At 41.9% G+C, this 19,170-nt stretch overlaps 1 protein-coding gene across 1 annotated transcript in view; it reads right to left on the reverse strand.

Annotated features, from left to right (window-relative positions):
* Positions 1-338: 338 nt before the first annotated feature.
* The window catches only part of EDAR (ectodysplasin A receptor), an 82,274-nt gene continuing 63,442 nt past the window's right edge, over positions 339-19,170 (reverse strand). The window contains exons 6-12 of the mRNA XM_064144029.1: positions 10,107-10,193; positions 8,909-9,037; positions 8,746-8,820; positions 8,365-8,437; positions 7,483-7,642; positions 2,196-2,256; positions 339-658 (exon numbers count right to left, since the gene is read on the reverse strand). Of these exons, the coding sequence (XP_064000099.1) occupies positions 339-658; positions 2,196-2,256; positions 7,483-7,642; positions 8,365-8,437; positions 8,746-8,820; positions 8,909-9,037; positions 10,107-10,193 (905 nt within the window). The remainder of the gene's footprint in view (positions 659-2,195; positions 2,257-7,482; positions 7,643-8,364; positions 8,438-8,745; positions 8,821-8,908; positions 9,038-10,106; positions 10,194-19,170) is intronic.

The raw sequence follows: 19,170 nt of genomic DNA on the forward strand, positions 1-19,170 counted from the left end.
AAGGCCAGGCAGGAAGGGCATCAGCAGGATTATCTTCAGTTATACACAGACTGAGAAACAGATGTTTGTGCGCCCGCTCATTATCATTACTCTGTTTAACATGATGACTTTGTTTAATGACCTTTCATACCAAGCTTCCTGGGAGATTTCTGCCCTTGTTTTGGTAGATGTGTAACTTCACTTTTTTTAGAAGTCAAAGAGAAGAGCTTCCTGTTGGTTATCAGCAATGATTATGTAGAAGAGACAACAACGCTCTTTTGTCCAAGGTAATGGTCTTTTGTCCAAAGTCTCAGATGTTCCTGTGAATGATGTGGGAGTGCAGGTCCCAGGCAGGCATATCAGGATGTCCCTGCTGGTTCAGGAGCAGGCATAGCTTGTGCCCACTCCAGAATATCTGCACACAAGGATTCAACAGCATCCAACCGCTCGATTTGCACCAGTTTGGTTAGCAGTTCTGGGATGCTGTAACCTGCTGTGCTGATGCGATCAAACAGTTGCATGCCATCTGTCATACCACCTATCTCATCCCTCTTCAGTCCAAAGCTCTCAGCAAGGTGGCGCCACGTTTTCACGATGGCTTTTTCTGTGTTGTAGGTCGAGCTGAGCATTCGGCTGGTCTTCTCCAGGCAGTCAAATGGCAGCTCCGTAGGGCTCAGACCTGCAAAGTGAGGCATTTGTTTTCAGGTGACTGTGCCCAGAGTTTTGAGTATTCAAGAAATGTATTAAACTACAGCAGTATATGCTGTTAGCAATTAGTGCAGCTAAAATCTTTAACTGATAGCCCACGATAGGTATGTCTATCTCCAAAGTTATTACTGTGTATTATCAAATTAACTCTTCCTAATGACTGTAGGGTACAATAATTAGGGTAAAAAGCTGCCTGCAAAAGAAGGATTAGATGAGTTGTAAGAATTCCCATGGCACTGCCCCTTCCTTCAACAATTTACTAGCTGTTAGAAAAAGTATATTGCAACTGTATCCCTAGTGAGCAGCTCCATTAATACACCTCTGTACATCAGGCACTGTGTTTGAGCTCAAGAGACAGCTTTGACGCCTCCTTGAATCTGTCACCAGCAGCTGCTGTAACATCTCTGTAATTGAAAGTTGTCCTTGCAGGAATGTGAGGAGTGAGGTGAAGCAATGATGCCAGATGCTCGAAAGCATAAAAGTCCCTGCTCAAAGTGCTCGGTTGTCATTACTATCACTGAATCTCTAGAGGGGATCTAACATTCATCCTGTGGAGGAAAAGCTAATTTTTCCCCCCCTGGACACTTTTTCCTCTGTATTCATGGTCACAGAATAGAGGAGAAAACCATCTACAGTAGTTTTCCAAACCAGTAATTTGCTTCTGAAGTTTCCCTGATTCGTACTCAAAAGCAGCAATTTGGTGGGAGATAGAGCTACCTGAACCACAGAAAACTCAATCACCTTGTGTGTGTGAATAAACACAGACATGTCTCCTGCAGAAAATTAGTGTCTCTTCTGCCAAAACAGTCCAGGTAATCAAGTGCTAAAGAGGGTTAAAACACTTAAAACTTGGAAACTCCAATTTTTGTTGTGACCAGTGGAGCAAGATTTAGAGAAGCAAAACTTGTGTCTTACCCTCAGTCCTGACCCTCCCCAAATCACACTTTCATATTTGGAACTAGTTTATATATGTTACCCAGGCTACTAAAATCAAACAGGTTTCCTCTAGATGGGGAATGCAAGACTGCTTCTTAGCGACTTGGTCTGTGTGCATGTCCCAGTCCAACTCAGGGTTATCATACAACAGCTTAGGCTGGAAGAGACCTTAGAGCTCATTTAATCCAACCTCCCTGCGATGGGCAGGGACACCTCTCAACTAGACCAGGTTACTCAAGGCCCCATTCAACCTGTACTTGAGCATCTCCAGGGAGGGAGCATCTACAGCTTCTCTGGACTTCTTATTCTTCCTGTTCTACATAGGAAGGAACCCTATACACACATCTAGAGAGAAGCCATGGCATGCTGCAGCTCAAGCCCACCCTGCACGGCTCTGGGCTCAGGGCACCGTGGGGACCCTGATAAGTGAGTACAGATCTACCTATAGAGTGTCTTTCCTGGCTTGGGACTTTACATTCCATAGGAAGGCTGGGGCCTTTCTTATTTTAAAGCAAACACTCGTGACTGAATTTTGCACTGTTAGTAAGGAGGTGCAAGTTCTGTACACTCACCTTCTGCAACGTCGCACACGTTAGCATACACATCGAGTATCTTTTTCCTTCGGCTCTGAATCTGAACGAGAAGGAGGTTTATTTCATTAATTTTTTGGTCACAGTTGTAAACTATTAGCAGACAACAGTGGAAAACCTGTGTAAGGTCTTAATTTCATGGCACTAGGGATTATCACAGAATGTCCTCAAGGGTCCCTTTTGAAGACTCAAAGAAAAGGACACAGCAATTATTCTGTGAGGCATAAACCTATTTCTTACTTAATTCTCCACTGCTTGCAATATTTCACTCCATCTTTTAGTCTTTTTTGTTGTTAGTGTTTTTATTAGATCAATTACATTTCTGTTCCAAGTGCTTCTATTTCTCTGTTTTATTTCTCTTTTAGGCCAAAGCAAAATCCTGATGATGAGGTCAAATCCAATAATATGCATCCAGGCAATTATTGCAGGCATGTCCAGATAAACCAAGACAGAATTGGTTAGTGCATTGCTAATTAACCATATATTTTTTTTCCATAATAGATTGCCTGGTTAAATCTGAAACCTTTTAGGGATAGGTAAAAAAACAATGAAAATCAGTAACACACTGGAGAGGAAAATTTGAGTTCTGGGGTCCTCCAGTCATTTTCAACATGGAAGAAACTTGGACTAAAAAGCTGACATTTTCCAAGCTGAAAATGGACATTTTGCTGTAGTTTTGTTTAGCAAAGATACTCTCAAGGTTTGGCTCTAGAATCAATGTGGAGTGAAAATGAATGTCAAAATGTCATGAGATCTCAGAGACTGGAATTGTCATCCCTCTGCCAGCTCTCATTAGAACTGAGCTTTCTGAAAAGCTGCCTTTTTGACAGGACTCTAGCATTATCTCCACAAATTTGCTGCTTTTCACAGCAAACCAGGCTAGGAAATATGATGGTTTGGGTGTTACCCACTCCCCACTCTTATGGAATCACCCAGACTAGACTCATCTGACTGGAAATTAAGGAATGAAGCTTTATATTTACAGCTTAGCACAATATACAAGCAGATATTGACAATATATACAGCTGTATACAGCAAGATAAAGGTAATGCAGAAACACAACACCCCCCTCCCAGAAACCTGAGTCCCCAGGAAGGACACAAAACCACCCTTTCATCTTCTGTCCACCCCTCTACCTTATCCCAGACTTTGCCTTATGTGCAAGGGGAGTTTGAGGATTGGCCAGGGGGATTAGAAAGCAGTAAGATTAGTTACACAGAAAGCAGGCCAGGGAGAAAAGTACAGGCACCAGCTGCAACAGAGAGCTACTGTGACTGTGTTATCTATGTTTGTGTTCTTCAGCAGGCCTATGAGTCAAGTAGGCATCACCACTGTTTCCTTTTCACAGCCTATAATCTAATTCTTCTCACCAAAATATTCCAGCTAGTCTCAAACTAGCACAGGAAAAAGCTCTACTTTCAGTTTTCAGTTTGTTTGTGTTTTTTGGTTGGTTGGTTGTTTTTTTTAAGGCAAGATTTTCCTCATTTTACTTGGGCTGTAAAGGGCATCAACGACTTGAATAGACTTGTAACTGGAAACCACAGTGTAGCTGCTCCACCCAAAGCCTGTCTTGCAGGCACAGCTGCTGTGCAAGCGTGTTTCATTGCAGGGCAATACCATGCAGACCCTGATTGCTGTTCACATACTTTTGGTATAATTTATGTGTGTTTAATCATATGTGTTGCTATTGTAGACTTGGATTGGCTGTTTTAGAACCTTGTAAACAAGAAACTTTCTTGTAGTGGGATTTATTAAAACTCCTCTTAAGTAAACTCTTAGATGCTTATTTTCATTCTCCTCTAATTTTTAGCACAAGGAGAGTAGTTAAATAGTTTTGTGCCCATGTGTTGTGGTAGGCCTGACAGGCCCAAAATAGGCTTATACATGTCCTGCCCTGCCTAGGCATGTTTTTCTGCTCCACCAAAAGAACCTGTAGCCACGGAGTCCGCCCTGCCCAGGGTCCTGTGGTAAACAAGGTACACACACTTAGCTTGTGCCTGCCTAGTGCAAGGCCTGTGCTCTTCCCAAATTTAGGGAAAGAGAGCCTATGGCTTTGCCTCAGATGGTAAGGTTTGGCTACCTGCCATCCCGATTGGCTGTTCTGTGTCCAAAGGGCAGTTAATCTCAGCCCACATTGATAAAAGGAGATATGAAGGTGAACAACCTGCTTTTGCCTCCCTGCTCTCTCTGCTGTGCACAGCTGTGCTCTGCCATTGCCTGCTGCTCTTGCACACTGCCTTATTGTTTGCCTGGTAAACTCCACTGCTGCAAGTTACCAGGAGCAGACCCTGGATGCCTGCGCACAATCGGCCTGTGTGGGCAGCGTGACATCGTGCTGAGACTGCACCACATCTGCCTCTGCACCTGAAAGTCCTGCTCAGAAGAGCCAGGAGACTGTCGGAGGACGGAGACCGGTGCGGCGAGAGATCGGGGCACTGAGAGTCGACTCTGTGGCTTCTGCGCAGCAGTGCGATTTATTAGGGCAATGCAACGACTTTTATAGCCCCCAAAGGGGGTGTAGACAACTAACTTAGCTTAAGATTGGTACAAGTGGAAGGTACAGATTGGCTCCAGGTTAAGTGTAAGACAGAGATAGGTTAGCTTACAGTAAACACCTTAAGGCTCCCACCCAGGGGGGCTGGCCAGGGTCAGCCCCCCTGGGCTGTGCCTGCCCCAGGGGCCGGCAGATTCCACCCCCTGACAGCTGTGCGTGGGTTGCTCATGGTTCCCAGCTCAGGCCCCTGGGAGCCTCAAGCCTCCAAGGACACTTCTCATCACAGGGTCTGATGTTTACATTTCATGCTTCACTGCAGGAGAAAGCTTCCCACAGGAGACAAGGTCAGAGATTGTCTGTATCCTTTCCAGGAAGAATTAAGTCTCAACGACCGACAAGACAGAGTCCCCTGAAAGCGTTTGGGCATTGTCTGGACTGTGGCTGACCCCTGTGAGTAGGTAATAATAACTTGTGAGTAAATGCTTCAAAGCCTCTGTGTAATTCTCCACTGCCTTCTGCCATAGCAGAAAGAGCTCCTTGAGCCCATCTACTGGGCAAGCAGCATTTGACTGCGGGAATCTTCTCTTCCAGTCCAATTAACATTTATCTATTTTGCTGGTTATTGCTAGCTCTAGATACTATCCATAGAATATTTCCATGACCACGTAAGAACCAAAATATTATTAAAATTAGTGGTCAGGGGTGGTGAGAGTTCAGAATATCAAAATTAATATACAATATTAATTTGGGGAAAATGTCACCTCGCATCAATTAATTTCCCCTCTGCAACACCATGAAGAATTCTGTAGGATGCTCTTTGTTCCAGAGCCAGAGAATCAAGGATTTGGAAAGTTCATGCTCAAAGCAAACAGGTAAATTTGAGCTTTATGATCATCTGTGTGGTAGCTCATTGCATAATGGGTCTGTTTTAACTAGGAAGGAGAAGACTTGGTTAAGAGCAAGCTTCTAACTTTTTTCACCCTTGTCAAATAGCTACTTAATATCCTTTCTTGTACGAGAAGTGTTACTTAATCACCACCCTGAAGCAAATTACTACTTTTCCAAATGCTGGCAACTGGCTCAGTTGTGAAATATTAGGCATGAAGTGACAGATCTTGATGCAGTCTGCACTTTCACTGTGAAGTCTATCTTCAGCTGTGTTAGTAGGCTCCAGACCATGAGATGTATGTTACAATGGAAAACTGAATTTTAAAATGCAAGCACTAGAGAAGTTATGTTACTTTCAGATCATAGAATCATAGAATCAAGCAGGTTGGAAGAGACCTCCAAGATCATCCAGGCTAACCTATCCCCCAGCCCTATCCAGTCAACTAGACCATGGCACTAAGTGCCTCATCCAGGCTTTTCTTGAATGAGATCAGGTGGCTCAGAGACTAATCCAACCTGACCCTGAATGTTTTTTATTTTCTTTACACATAATAATCCAAAGAGAAAAGTAATTACTCTTGCAGGAAATCTGAGCCCTGAACAGTATATATGCACATATATTTCACTATACAAAGGAGATTCTGTAACAAATTTGTCTGGAGAAGCTCTTTTAAATTAGTCTGGTCTGCACTATAATGCTTTGGGGTGATAGTTGTCATGGTAGGCCTGATAGGCCCAAAATAGGCTTAATACATATACTGGCTTGCCCAGGCATGTTTTTCTGCTTCAAGAGAGAAGCAACCATGGGAAAAGAAGACAAAAGAACCTGGAGCCACTAAGTCTAAGGACTGTGGCTTGCCCAGACTTGTCTTGGTCCTGTAGTAAACAAGGTACACACACTTAGCTTGTGCCTGCCTTGTGCAAGGCCTGTGCTTTCCCCAAATTTGGGTAAAGCAAGCCTATGGCTAATATGGTAAGGTTTGTCTAACTGCCATTCTGATTGGCTATTCTGTGTCTAAAGGGCAATTAATATTGGCTCACATTGATAAAAGGAGATACACAGGTAAACAACGTGCTCTGACATTCTATTTGTGCCTGCTGTTGCCTGCTGCTATTGCATACTGCCTTATTGTTTGCTGGTAAACTCCACTGTCACGAGTTTACCAGGAACAGACTCTAAATGCCTGCACATGATCAGCCTGCATAGCCAGCGTGACACCATGCTGTGACTGCACATTGCAAGACATCCTGCCTACATCTGGAAGTCTGCTAAGACTAGAAATCCTGGAGATACACAGATAGTCCAGAGGAGCCAGGAGACAAGGTCAGAGATTGTCTGCCTCCTTCTCCAGAAGCCTGAGAAGAATCAAGTCTCAGCAGCTGACAAGACAGAGTTCCCTGAAAGCATCTGGGCACTGTCTGGACTGTGGCTAGCCCCTAGGAGTTGGGTAGTAATTTGTGAGTAAATGCTTCAAAGCCTCTTTGTAATTCTCCACTGTCTTCTGCCACAAGCAGAAAGAGTTCCTTGAGTCCATCTAGTGGACAAGTGGTATATTGACCTCAAGCAGCACTGGACCACGGGAATCTTCAAGTTCAAGTAGTGCTTATATATTTTGCTGGTTATTACTAAATCTAGATATTATCCATAGAGTATTTCCAAGATGGTGTAAGAACCTGAATATTAAAATTAGTAGTTGGGGGTGGTGAGAGTTCTGAATATCAAAATTAATAAGCAATATTAATTTTGGAAAAAATACCATCTGGCATTAATTAATTTCCCCTCTGTAACAATATTTTGTGTAACATTCTCTTTAAAAAAAAAAAAAAATCAACAAAAACCCAACACAGAAAAGTGCTCTCGATTTTTAACTCTCAAAATGGCCTTACCCCAGTTGATTTATTGCTTGTAGAAGATTTATCTCTGGCCAAATGCACTAAAGATAACAAGCATCTCTCTGGAGTCCCTTGCTTGTCAACTGCAGCTTCTTCATCGCTATCCATACTACGGCTTAGCAGTCGCTCATTCTCAGAAGATGCATCATTTTCACTGTAAAATGAAGGATATGGTTGTCTTGTTGAAGCCTCTTATGGGTTGATTTCAATTATCTCCTCTTTTGCTATTCTAAGAGTAATTGAATAAAAATGTCTTCCATTTTAAAAATGCCTTTCCTCCAGAATCCAGTGAATATAGCTGCACCCACCTGTCCAGGGATATATGTGCAATGGTCACCAAGTTACACAGGCATGCACAGGCTGCAAGAATCCTTCTGTAGAAGGATTTTCCAACTGAGGACTGTGTTTAGCCCACCTTAACTATGTTATCCAGCCAGGCTTGGCCATCAGGCTGGCACAAAATGAGAAAAACTATCACACTGTACCACCCAAATGGAGTTTCCTTTAAGCTTTGAGCAGAGATTTTTATTCCTCCTGCCTAAAAATGACAGTGACCCCTGCTAAGGGTATGTGTGCAAGAACACATAATCCCAAAAATGGATCTCTCCAAAGAGGAGATGGATCCCCAAGAGGTAATGAACTGATCACAGAGGGAGTGGAAAGGATGCAGGTTTCTCTTGGTAAATATCTGTCATCCTCTCTTAGAAACTAGAGGAGGAAGAGTCTGGCAAGGAGTCCAACCTTTTCCTGCTGCAGCAAACTACCAGTGTGCCCATCTGATTTGTTCTTTGTGTATTTTTCTGTACCAGGATGGATGGGTAACTATGTGCCTGTGCCACTTCAGTCAAACTGGAAGCATGCTTGCCTTTTACCTACCTTTTAACAGCCTTAGCTGGAGTTGCTGTAAGTTTTTCAAACTCTTCTTTCTCAGAGAATATCACAACATTATCTGCAGATCAACAAAGATGGAACTTTAAATTGGCAATTAATTTTGAGACCATTGTTTTGTCTCAGCAGCTGGTTCTGATGGTAACCTTACTGCAAACATAGATCTCTCTGCTACATTTTTAATTACTATTGGAGGACTAAGTGATGCTTTAGAGGGACAAAAACTATTAGACACAATTCCTTAGTAAAGTGACATGAATTTTACACAAATCAAATGAAAAAATGCCATTAAAAGAAATACATTAAGAGTATTGAAGCCAAAGGCTTTCTTGGACAGAAAAAAAAAAAAAAAAGAAAAGTGATTTATACCTTGCACTTCTTTCTTCTCTTCTTGTGTGTTGGCCTGAGCTTCAACATTTTTTACTGAGTGGCTCTTGCAGCAGGCTGGAGTATAAAAGTGCAAAACTAATTATCCTCAGAAGCAATTTAAAAATACCACTTGCAGCTAAAATCTCATGTGCTGAAAAATTACCTTGAGCAGAAGGTTTTGTTTTCACAATGTAAAACATGATGATAAGGACAATGGCGATAGCCATTATGAAGATGGTTGACATTGCAATTATAAGAGCTGTAGCCAGATGTCCTTGTCCTGAAAGATCTGCTGGAATAAACAACAACAACAAATACTTTTCTTAAAGAAGCAACTCAGAGTTGCAGAGAAGAGTTAACAGTTTGTGGTCTGCTCTACACTTAGACTTTCCATGCTCATTTAGGTGATATGAGTCTTTTGTTACTTGTTCAGCATGGAAAAACTTACTGTTCCAGCTCAAAGGCAAACTAATTAACAGTTTTCCAAACCTGTGACTCTTATGCTGCACTAACCAATTAACAGGATTCATTTACCATTAACAATTAGATGCAAAGACCTAGGAAATGATCTGTTAATTATACAGGAAGCTCTGTGTCTGCCAGAATAGCAGCTTTTCTAACAGCACTCTGGGAAACAGCATTGAAAAGATAAAAATAAATAAAGGAACAAATGGGAGGAGAGCTGCAATGGCTGCTGATAGCTATGGCTGCCTCCTCAAAAGCTTTGCAGGAAAAAAAAGGAGAACACAATGCACATGCAGAAGAGCTGATCTTTCCTAACACAGACATATGATGCAGCAAGGCTAGAAGATTAATTTAAAAACAAGGTACGCAAAGAGGTATTCAGAAGCAGAACTTGGATGTAAAATACTAGAATTAAAAAGCCACAAAAGGAGACACAGAAAAATTACAGGTATCATCAAAGCTTTCCTGAAAACGTGATCCTCAGCAATCATATTTCCAGACAATGCTGGGAAGATCAGCGTTGTCAGTCCTTCCTTGACTGCATCTTTCCGGTTGTGTCATCGCAGGTTCATGTGCTTTTAAAACCCAATAATCACGCTGAAAAACTGTTTTCTGTTAGCTCAGGAAGAGACTTGTGCATTAAATTATTTTCATATCTTGTGCAAATAAATTACTTTCACTAGTCTAAGCTAAGCTTTTCTGAGGCATAGTCTCATTTATGCATGGCTACAAATAATGAGCTAGATTTATTGCTGTCATTAACTGAGTACGGCTTTAGAAACCTGGAAGTAGCGGTAATGAAATTCACAACAGATATTTTCAGTTTGATTGCACTTTTTGGGGTGTTGTTTTCAAAACAAGCAGCTGCTAAATTAACTCTGTGAGTGCATCCTTACCTTTGTGAGCATGCTGGTAAGGAGAGAAAGTGCTCGTGCCGGAGGTACTTGGGAAAATGGATGAGATGCCAGAGGTAGCCCCCGCACCTGCAATACAAGCAGAAATGCCATGAAGTTCCAGGGTTGCTTTGTCCAGTCAAAGGAACATCATGGCTCAGGTAAACAGAGCCTTTACTTAGCTTTGATTGCATTTCCCAATCGTTACTAAAGAATCAATCAGCTGGTTGCTTTTTGAAACCTTAGGAATGCCGACACATGTTTCTGGCCTGGTGAAAATTGTATGGAGATGACGTTTTTGCCTAGCATCGATGGGGAGTGGGGAAGAATTCAGAGCTCCTGAACAGTTACGAACAGAAGAAACTGAAGCATCTCTGGACACAGCCACAGCTAACTGTGATACATGGTTTCCTGTATTACAGATCTGTCATAGGTTCACGGAATGGTTTGGGTTGAGATGGGCCTCCAAAGGTCATCTAGTTCAACTCCCCTGCAGTAAGCAGGGACATGCTTCATTAGATCAGGTTACACAGAGCCCTGTCGAGCCTGACCTTGACTGCCTCCAAGGCTGAGACTTCAACTATCTCCCTTGGCAACCTGTTCCAGTGTTCCACTACTCTCATGGTAAAGAACTTCCTCCTAACATCCAACCTAAGTCTACCTTCTATAATTTAAACCCCTTGTCCCTCATGCTATCTCTACAGACCTTTGTCAACAGTCCCTTTCCAGCCTTCTTGTAGGCCCCCTTCAGCTACCTGAAAGGTTACTATTAGGTCTCCCCAGAACCTTCTCTTCTCCAGGATGAACACCCCCAGCCTGTCCTTGTAGGAGATGTGCTCCAACCCCCTGACCATTTTTGTGGTCCTCCTCTGGGCCAAATCCATCAGGTCCACGTCATTCTTGTTTTGAGGACACCAAACCTCCAGGGATGGAGACCTCGTGGGATGCAGACCTCCAGGTGAGGTCTTACCAAAGCAGAGTGAAGGGCCAAAATCACCTCTCTCAATCTGCTGGCCCTGCTTCTCTTGTCCTGGGTACTGGAAATTTTTCCAGGATCCAGATGGTGAATTAAACTATTTTGAACCCCCACTCCACTATTTGCAACTACAGGTCCCAGGTCCCAACTGCTTAGATTAATCGAATCAATGTTTCTCACAAGCATCCTTTACTAGAAGGTAAGCAAGCACCCAAGACCCCAGGGGAAAAGCTAAGAAGGGTGATAGATAAGAGTGTTGAACGCCTTTCTGTTTCATGGGCCTGTAATACCACAAAAGGCAATATTAGAATATCTTGCCATCTATCTGGACAGTCTGTTTCTTGTGATTCCCCTTGTCAGTCCTTATCTATATTCTGGGGAGAAAGGAAACCCACACAATCAGTGAAATGAAGAACTTCAAGGAACACTTCATGCTGTCAGGGGAGTGAGATTGTCCAATAAGAGTTTTCATGTCTAAATTCTACAGTTAAGGTTAAAAGTTCACATTAATCTTTCAGATGGTGCCACCCACCATCTTTTCAATCATTAAAGCAGGTCATAAACTAACATATTTTGACAATACTAGACAATGCTGAATGTTGTTAGGAATAAGGCTGTTGGGAATGCTTTCATGGAGGATGGTGTTGGCATAGCATTCCAAAACAGAATTAAATGTTAGGGTTGGGAGAAAACATTCTCCTCATTCCCAAGTAAACTTTAATATCATTGATAAGCATGCAACGCAGGCAGCAACTATCAACACCTTTTGGCTTGGAGGAGCAATTAAATCCCTCCTGCTTTCTATTAGCTGTTTACAGAAAAATCCAGTGATAATTAAATTTAGGAGACCTAGAGCCAAAAGACTGTTCCAGTCATCTGTAAGGTACACATAGCACACAGCTCCACAAGCTAGTTTGGAAACTAGAGTGGCCAAGACCTAATGGAGAAATTAAATCCACCAGGTAAACCTGACAGGAAATTAAGAAGTCTGGAATGTTCCATGGTTAAGAACAAAGCAAGAGACATGTTCTTCAAGTTAAGATAAATGTTTTCTAAAAGGATAAAAAGGTATTAGCTAACATGAAGCATGTCTGCATGTAGTGAATGAGGATTGCAGACTTAAAGTGGCTATGAAAGATGATTTGCAGGTGTTTTTGAGAGAAGGTTTCTTAAACAATGGTAAGACTTCTTTCAGATCTCATTTGTTGGAAGGAAATGCATTAAATTATTCTAATAAATAATAAGGCTTTCTGCAGACTGAAGCAGTGTTTAAATAAAGTTTTAAATACACTAATTTGTTAATTTAGGTGCTTTTCATAGATGTGTGCTTTTCATTAAATGACAGGCAGATTACATCAGTTGTACCTCCGGTCCCTTCTCTGTGACAGGCTTTCTTTTAAGAATAACTAGTTACAAGCTCCCAAAATTGCAGTACAATAGTAGCCCATCTAGGTATTAGTAGATGAAGATGCCATCTGCGTGTAGTGGAGATTAAAGACAGGTAATTTGTTACATTTTCAACAATTCTTCATGAAACTGAAGCAAGTTATCCTTGATTTCAACCTCTGGATTTGAGCATCATGGCTGGACAATGAAGGAAATGTGATTAACGGCCAATGCTGTAGCCCAACACCTCCAGAGACACCAGGCTCACGTCTGTTCTTGCAACCCCTCTGGCAAATCCACTTACAGCCAATTGTAATTCTGTGCAGTCCTTGCAAGCTGCAACAAGTCAACAATAGCTTTTCTTACACTGTCTTTCAGTGAATACAGGCAAACTGTGCTGCTTTGTCTGTGTGGAGCTTATCTAACAAGCTTCGGCTCGTCTCCTCCAAAAGGAACTTCTCTCAAACTCTCGTCTCTCTCATTTCCTTCATCTGAAACATGTAGGGATGGAAGTATTTATGCCTAATCAATCTTTCACTTGTTTGCCATTGTTAACCTTATGTTTTTCACCTGTCTGTGAAAGGAAGCAGAGCCTTCCAAGGTGGTAAGTCACGCAGTGGCACATAGTACAGGAAGGGTAAGGAGGAAGGTCATCCATTCTTCATTCAGCACAGCTGTCACTCTTCACCCATCTCTACCCATCAGGATACTATGTGCTGCCCACGCCTTACACGCAGACATATGCACACACACGAGCCTCCCCTATACACAGCAGAGAGCTGCTTCCTCTCCAGAGCCTACATGTTGAATCTTCCCTGCGTGGGAATGGGGCCACCTCGTTTGTTCTCCAGTGCCTGTGATGGCCAACTCAAGGCTGGTGCTAGAACACGATGGCCTTTTACATATGGCTAGGTGGGAGTCAGTCATTATGCCTATTTTAAGCTGATTATCAAATTTAATAATTTGGCATATTCATTATGAGCCAAGAATTTTTCTTTAGATGTGGCTTAGAAGAAAGTGCCAATTTGTGCACCTGCACTACAAAAGGAACCAAAAATGCCAGCTTCTGCAGAAGTTCAGTTTGTATCATCTTTGTGTGAGCAACAAGAAACAGAACTTGTAGCTGCCGTTTTTTGCCAGTTCAGCACTACACCATTACTGCAACGTCAGTTGTTCCTGTGCACATCCAGTTTTGCATCCCAACCATGATATTAATTCTGGTTTCAATACAGATGACACTTACATAATCTACAAAGGCTTAGACCTAGCTCAGGCAGAGACATCCTAAGGTGTTACAGCACAACATATGGAAACGACTCTGTTTTAAGACAAAAAGACTGATGGGTGTAATATAGTTGTGGAAAAGAGTGGTTTATATTCCTAGGCACCTGTAAGTAATATTGCAGGAATGTGATAAAGCCATTAGGAAACAAGTTTATCACTGAAGATTAGTCACCCTTTGCACTATAAATATATTGATTCAAAACCTGTAATTTCTTGGAGTCCAAATATAGTTTCATTTTAAAAATTACCATTTAAAAGAACAGTTGAATTTGCATTCACATTTGAATAGCCCAGATTTTTTTTAACCTCAAAAGATAGCTTTAACTTAAATTGCCACACAGGCAGGCTTTTGTCCTCGTAGTGAACAAATGCTGGCCAATACAACAGTATTTCTTTTCTTTGTTTCAGAAAAAAGCATTCTGCTTTATCTAACAGGGCTGTTAGAGTTGTTCGAGTATCCTGGGACAGATTTGCAGTAAGAAGTGACAAAACAACCAGATTTGTGAGTGGAGAGGGCACAGAGAGCAGAGATTTTTACTAATATGCCCCCTTACAAGTATTTGAATGCAATCTGGTGCAGTATGCGACCATATGTGCTCCTGACATATGTCACTGGTGGTGGCAGCTTACTGGTCCATGCAAAGGGCTGCTGATCACAGCTAGCAACAGCTTTTTATTGAAGTCTATTTAATACTTAATAGCATATTATAAAAATAGGCAAAGTGTATGCAAAACAGACTATCAGACTGATCCTAAAATAAGAAGTGTTAAAATAAGTTACTCATGTGTATGTGTATCTAATTTTTGCTCCTGAGTGCAGCTTGTTTTCTTCTGGTGCATCCTTTTCCTCACAGCCATGGTCCACTTAACGAATAGCAGTGTTGCTACAGCTAACCAAGCTGCAAGTGCCATCACAGGAGAAAAGTAAGTTAAAGCACACACACGAAAATCCTCAAACAAAAGAACCCCAGCAGCCTGGAATATGAAATTAAAGGTATATTATATTGAGATGAAATTCTATATTGAGATGGTCCACTTAATGAATAGCAGCATTGCTACAGCTAACCAAGCTGCAAGTGCCATCACAGGAGAAAATTAAGTTAAAGCACACACACAAAAATCCTCAAACAAAAAAACCCCAGCAGCCTGGAATATGAAATTAAAAGTATATTGTATTGAGATGAAATTCTATAAAGGTAGACAGTTTATGGTTGACAAAACAATAGAAAACCAGATTATAGCTAAACTTAGTCATAAATAAAGACCTAGATATGTAGAAAGCCAACATCAGAATCTTCACATATAGTTATATTCAGGTCTAGATATGTAGAAAGCCAACACCAGAATCTTTGCATATATATATATTCAAGTACTTAGGTGAAAGCTTTGGTTTTAAACTTAAGAAAACAACATTTCACAGGGAAACCCTGTGCAACTGGAAAGTTGTAGAGGCTGAAGCATCACTCAAAGACAAACCACTCTCCATGTTTTCTACACAACTTCACTAATCAAACTTTAACTAGTTAGCTAGTAATTACAGAGCATACCCTAGACCATAGAAGACTGACTTCCTACTCTTTATTTTACCATTTGTTATATTCAGAGGACATACAGAATACTATAACACAAGTTGCTCCAATGTTCTTGGAGCCATTAGTATATACTTCAGTTAATGTAGGCAGCTATTGAACAGGGAAGACCACAAAGAAAACAAATTCCTGAGGTCTAACTTCCTTAAAATGGTGATAGCAAAGTTCCCTCAGACTACTGTTTCTGATCTGGCCATTCTCAATGCAAGCAATCACTGCCGTTCAGACACACAGAAGGAAGCATTTTGTGTTGCTGTGCTCTCTGTAATGGTTTTAACTGTTTTATTTCTCTGTCCTTTCATTCACTAGGGTAGTGAAGTGACCTTAGTCTGTTGAAATTTTGCTTAGGATTCACTTGGAGCTGTAATCACTGCACAGTACTGGTCACAGGCACACGCTTCAAGAACTATGCCTATACTCAGAAATTCAGTGGCTTTGTAGTGTGCATGCCCTGCTTCACCTTTATGTGTGCGAGGACAGGCAAATGTCTGGCTTCTCTGCTCCTCCTTGCACAGTATAGGCTGGATGTTAGGAGGAAGTTCTTGACAGAGAGAGTGATTTGCCATTGGAATGGGCTGCCCAGGGACGTGGTGGAGTCACCACCCCTGGGGGTGTTCAGGAGAAGACTGGATGAGGCACTTAGTGCCATGGTCTGGTTGACTGGATAGGGCTGGGTGCTAGGTTGGCCTGGATGATTTGGAGGTTTCTTCCAACCTGCTTGATTCTATGATTCTATGATCTCTTTCTCTGTGCAATATGAAGGGGATGATTGCCATTTTAAACCTTACCACTATGACTTCAGAGGATGAGATGGAAGAGAAGAGTCATGTAAGATGCTGCTTTCTCATTTTGCCTACACCTTCATGGCCAGTTTGTACAGGCGGTGGAAAGCTGCAGCTCTGCATTTTTGCAGTTTGTTAGCCTGGGAAGAGCAATGCCAAAGAAACTTGCAAAATCTCCGATAAGCATCTGGTTCTCCCTGAAGAACCTGGAGCTGAAGCTCCATCACAGACGAAAACATCAAAGTCTCTGGAGTTTTCTATCAGGAGACCTGCATGGGCGCAGATGCCCTCCTGAGTGATACCGGGGCCAAGCTTTCTCAGCAGTTGAAGACAGCATACCCCACATCTGCTTCTTAGATTCCTCCCTTTGGAAGTTTATGGCTGAGGCTGGCCAATTTTGTCCTAAGATTGTTTTTTTTCCCTAGTATAGACAAACCCTGAGGGGCTGCAAATTAGACCATACCATCAGTGAACAATAAAGCAGTTCCTTCAACATTTCACCCATTCCATATGTGAAGAGGAATGGAGTGTGCCAAGAGCAAACAACTCCAAAAAAAAAACCCCTCAACAAAACCAAAACCAACAACAACAGAAAAAAAACCACCACCAAATAAAAGTTTGTTAGGTCCAACTAAGAAGCCTACTCATTTGTAAGCATAATGTGAACCAGAAAGAAATAATAAAAGGACAAAACTGGTAAGGAAAGAAAGTCTGTGATACTATAAAGAGTTAAAATAAAAATCTCTGAATTCTTTTTTACTGAGTGGTTTTGGCAGTAGGTTTGTTTGAGTTAAACACTCCAATGAAGGAGGCTGAGTTAGTCTCCAGTATATAGGTAGGGAAATGACACCCCATCCCCCCTTCCTCCTCTCCCCAGTTACAGCTTGTCACACAAAGCCACCATCTAATTAGCCAATTGTAGTTATTTTTCCAGTTCTAATGACACAGTGATAAAAATTTTCTTCTATGTTTCTAGGTGCTATTTGGTTCTCTGGTAATTAGGAAAAAAATGCTACTTGTATTCCTTTGCTGGTTTTCTGTATCTGTCTTTAAAAGAAATAATAATTCCTGAGCCATCAGCAGTAGGTGTTAGACTTAAAAAAAAACGTACATAGGTTAATTACTGCAGCTTTTAGAAGATGCAAGCAGCAAAAAGGGCAAGAAGAAAAAAACAGTATTTGTGCCCATGTATGTGTATGAATAGATAATGATGAAAAAAAGAAACCCCTCAGCCAGTTACTAGAGTTTTCTAGGTCAGTTACCGGTGAGTGGGATGAGGAATCATAGAATCATAGAATCATAGAATCAACCAGGTTGGAAGAGACCTCCAAGATCATCCAGTCCAACCTAGCACCCAGCCCTAGCCAATCAACTAGACCATGGCACTAAGTGCCTCATCCAGGCTTTTCTTGAAGACCCCCAGGGACGGTGCCTCCACCACCTCCCTGGGCAGCCCATTCCAATGGGAAATCACTGTCTCTGTGAAGAATTTCTTCCTAACATCCAGCCTATACCTACCCTGGCACAACTTGAGACTGTGTCCCCTTGTTCTATTGCTGGTTGCCTGGGAGAAGAGGCCACCCCCCACCTGGCTACAATGCCCCTTCAGGTAGTTGTAGACAGTAATAAGATCACCCCTGAGCCTCCTCTTCTCCAGGCTAAACAGGAGTTGCATACTTGATGTTAATATGTTGAAAACAACCTCAGAGTAGGTGTTCTTCAAGTTTTTCTATCAGTGTTTGCTTTTGTTTTCTTCTATAATTTCTTTAAACAAAGTTGCAAATACCAAAACTCAGAGAGAGGAGTACAAATCGTCTGAGAATGGCAGCTGCTATAAGCCAAAATCTCTTCTAGCAGTAACAGGATTTCTACCAGAGAAGTCCAAGTAAGTTTAAATTTTCCATCTTTTGCATACACTTTTGCATTAGATAAAAGGAAACAACAACAACAAAATGAAACCAACAAACCAACAACACCCCAGCCAAACCACCGACACAAAAAGCACAATCAAATCACCCTATGTATTCAGAGGCCTCAACTGACTCCAAATCTGGAGGTGCTGACAGCAAATCCAGCACCATTACCTGTGGGAAGCCACATCTTAGAGTGGTTTGGTGCTCATGATTTGATTTGCATAGGAAACCTGCCTCCCCCTATTGTTTTGCAGAGCTGCTATCTATCACAAAGATACCATATGCCAGTGTACTGTGAGCAAGGGGCAGTCATGGCTCATGATCTGCTTCATGCATGGCTGAAGGTCTCATATCTTTGATAGTTTGACATTGTGATTCTCTGAGTTCAGCAGCCAAGTGCCAAGGCCTCTACACCGTAGACATGAGGGAGATGCACACTGAGAGCCCAAAAGTCTTCCACAGGTATTTCAGAGTGCACAAGATAATGAAAAATTGCAGGGTTTATGGTGATATTTATCCTTTTCCCAGTAAGAAAAATCTTTCCTGCCACAACAGCACATGTCCTTAGGCTCACATACACACAGCCCCTTCTCCATAGGTACCTATTGCTCGTCATCTGAAGCCTGACGTTCCTCCCAGGCTGCCGAACACCATTGCTCCCATCCTTCAGTCCAAAGAGTTTAAACACCATAACCTTTCCATACGTTTGCCTCAATTAAAGCTCTGACCTCTGTGAAATGTCTCACTTCCCACTCTTTCCCAAGCTATTTTGTGCTATTTATGTTTCAAGTCCCTTGAGAGGCAAAAAAACGTAGGTGACACAGATGCTTCAGAGAATTTTTTTCTCACTTTCAGTACTTTCTACACTAATATTTTCAGATGCTGAGACATGGGGTGTTCATCTCCTTTCCCCAACCATTTCAATGTTTATTGAGTGTGTAGGAGATGAAAGTTGCACAGCAGGCTCCTAGAGTTGAAAGCTATTTGTTTACCCTTTGATCAAACCCAAATAATTTCCTGCCAGATAAAACGTAGCACCAGGCAAATTCTCTGAGCAGATTTCTATGCAGCAGCAGCACACACACACATTCTCCCTCTAGCCCTCTCTGGCACATATAGGCCAGACACTTGCCCACC

Source organism: Pogoniulus pusillus, chromosome 5 (genome assembly GCF_015220805.1).
Source record: "Pogoniulus pusillus isolate bPogPus1 chromosome 5, bPogPus1.pri, whole genome shotgun sequence".
Taxonomy (NCBI): domain Eukaryota; kingdom Metazoa; phylum Chordata; class Aves; order Piciformes; family Lybiidae; genus Pogoniulus; species Pogoniulus pusillus.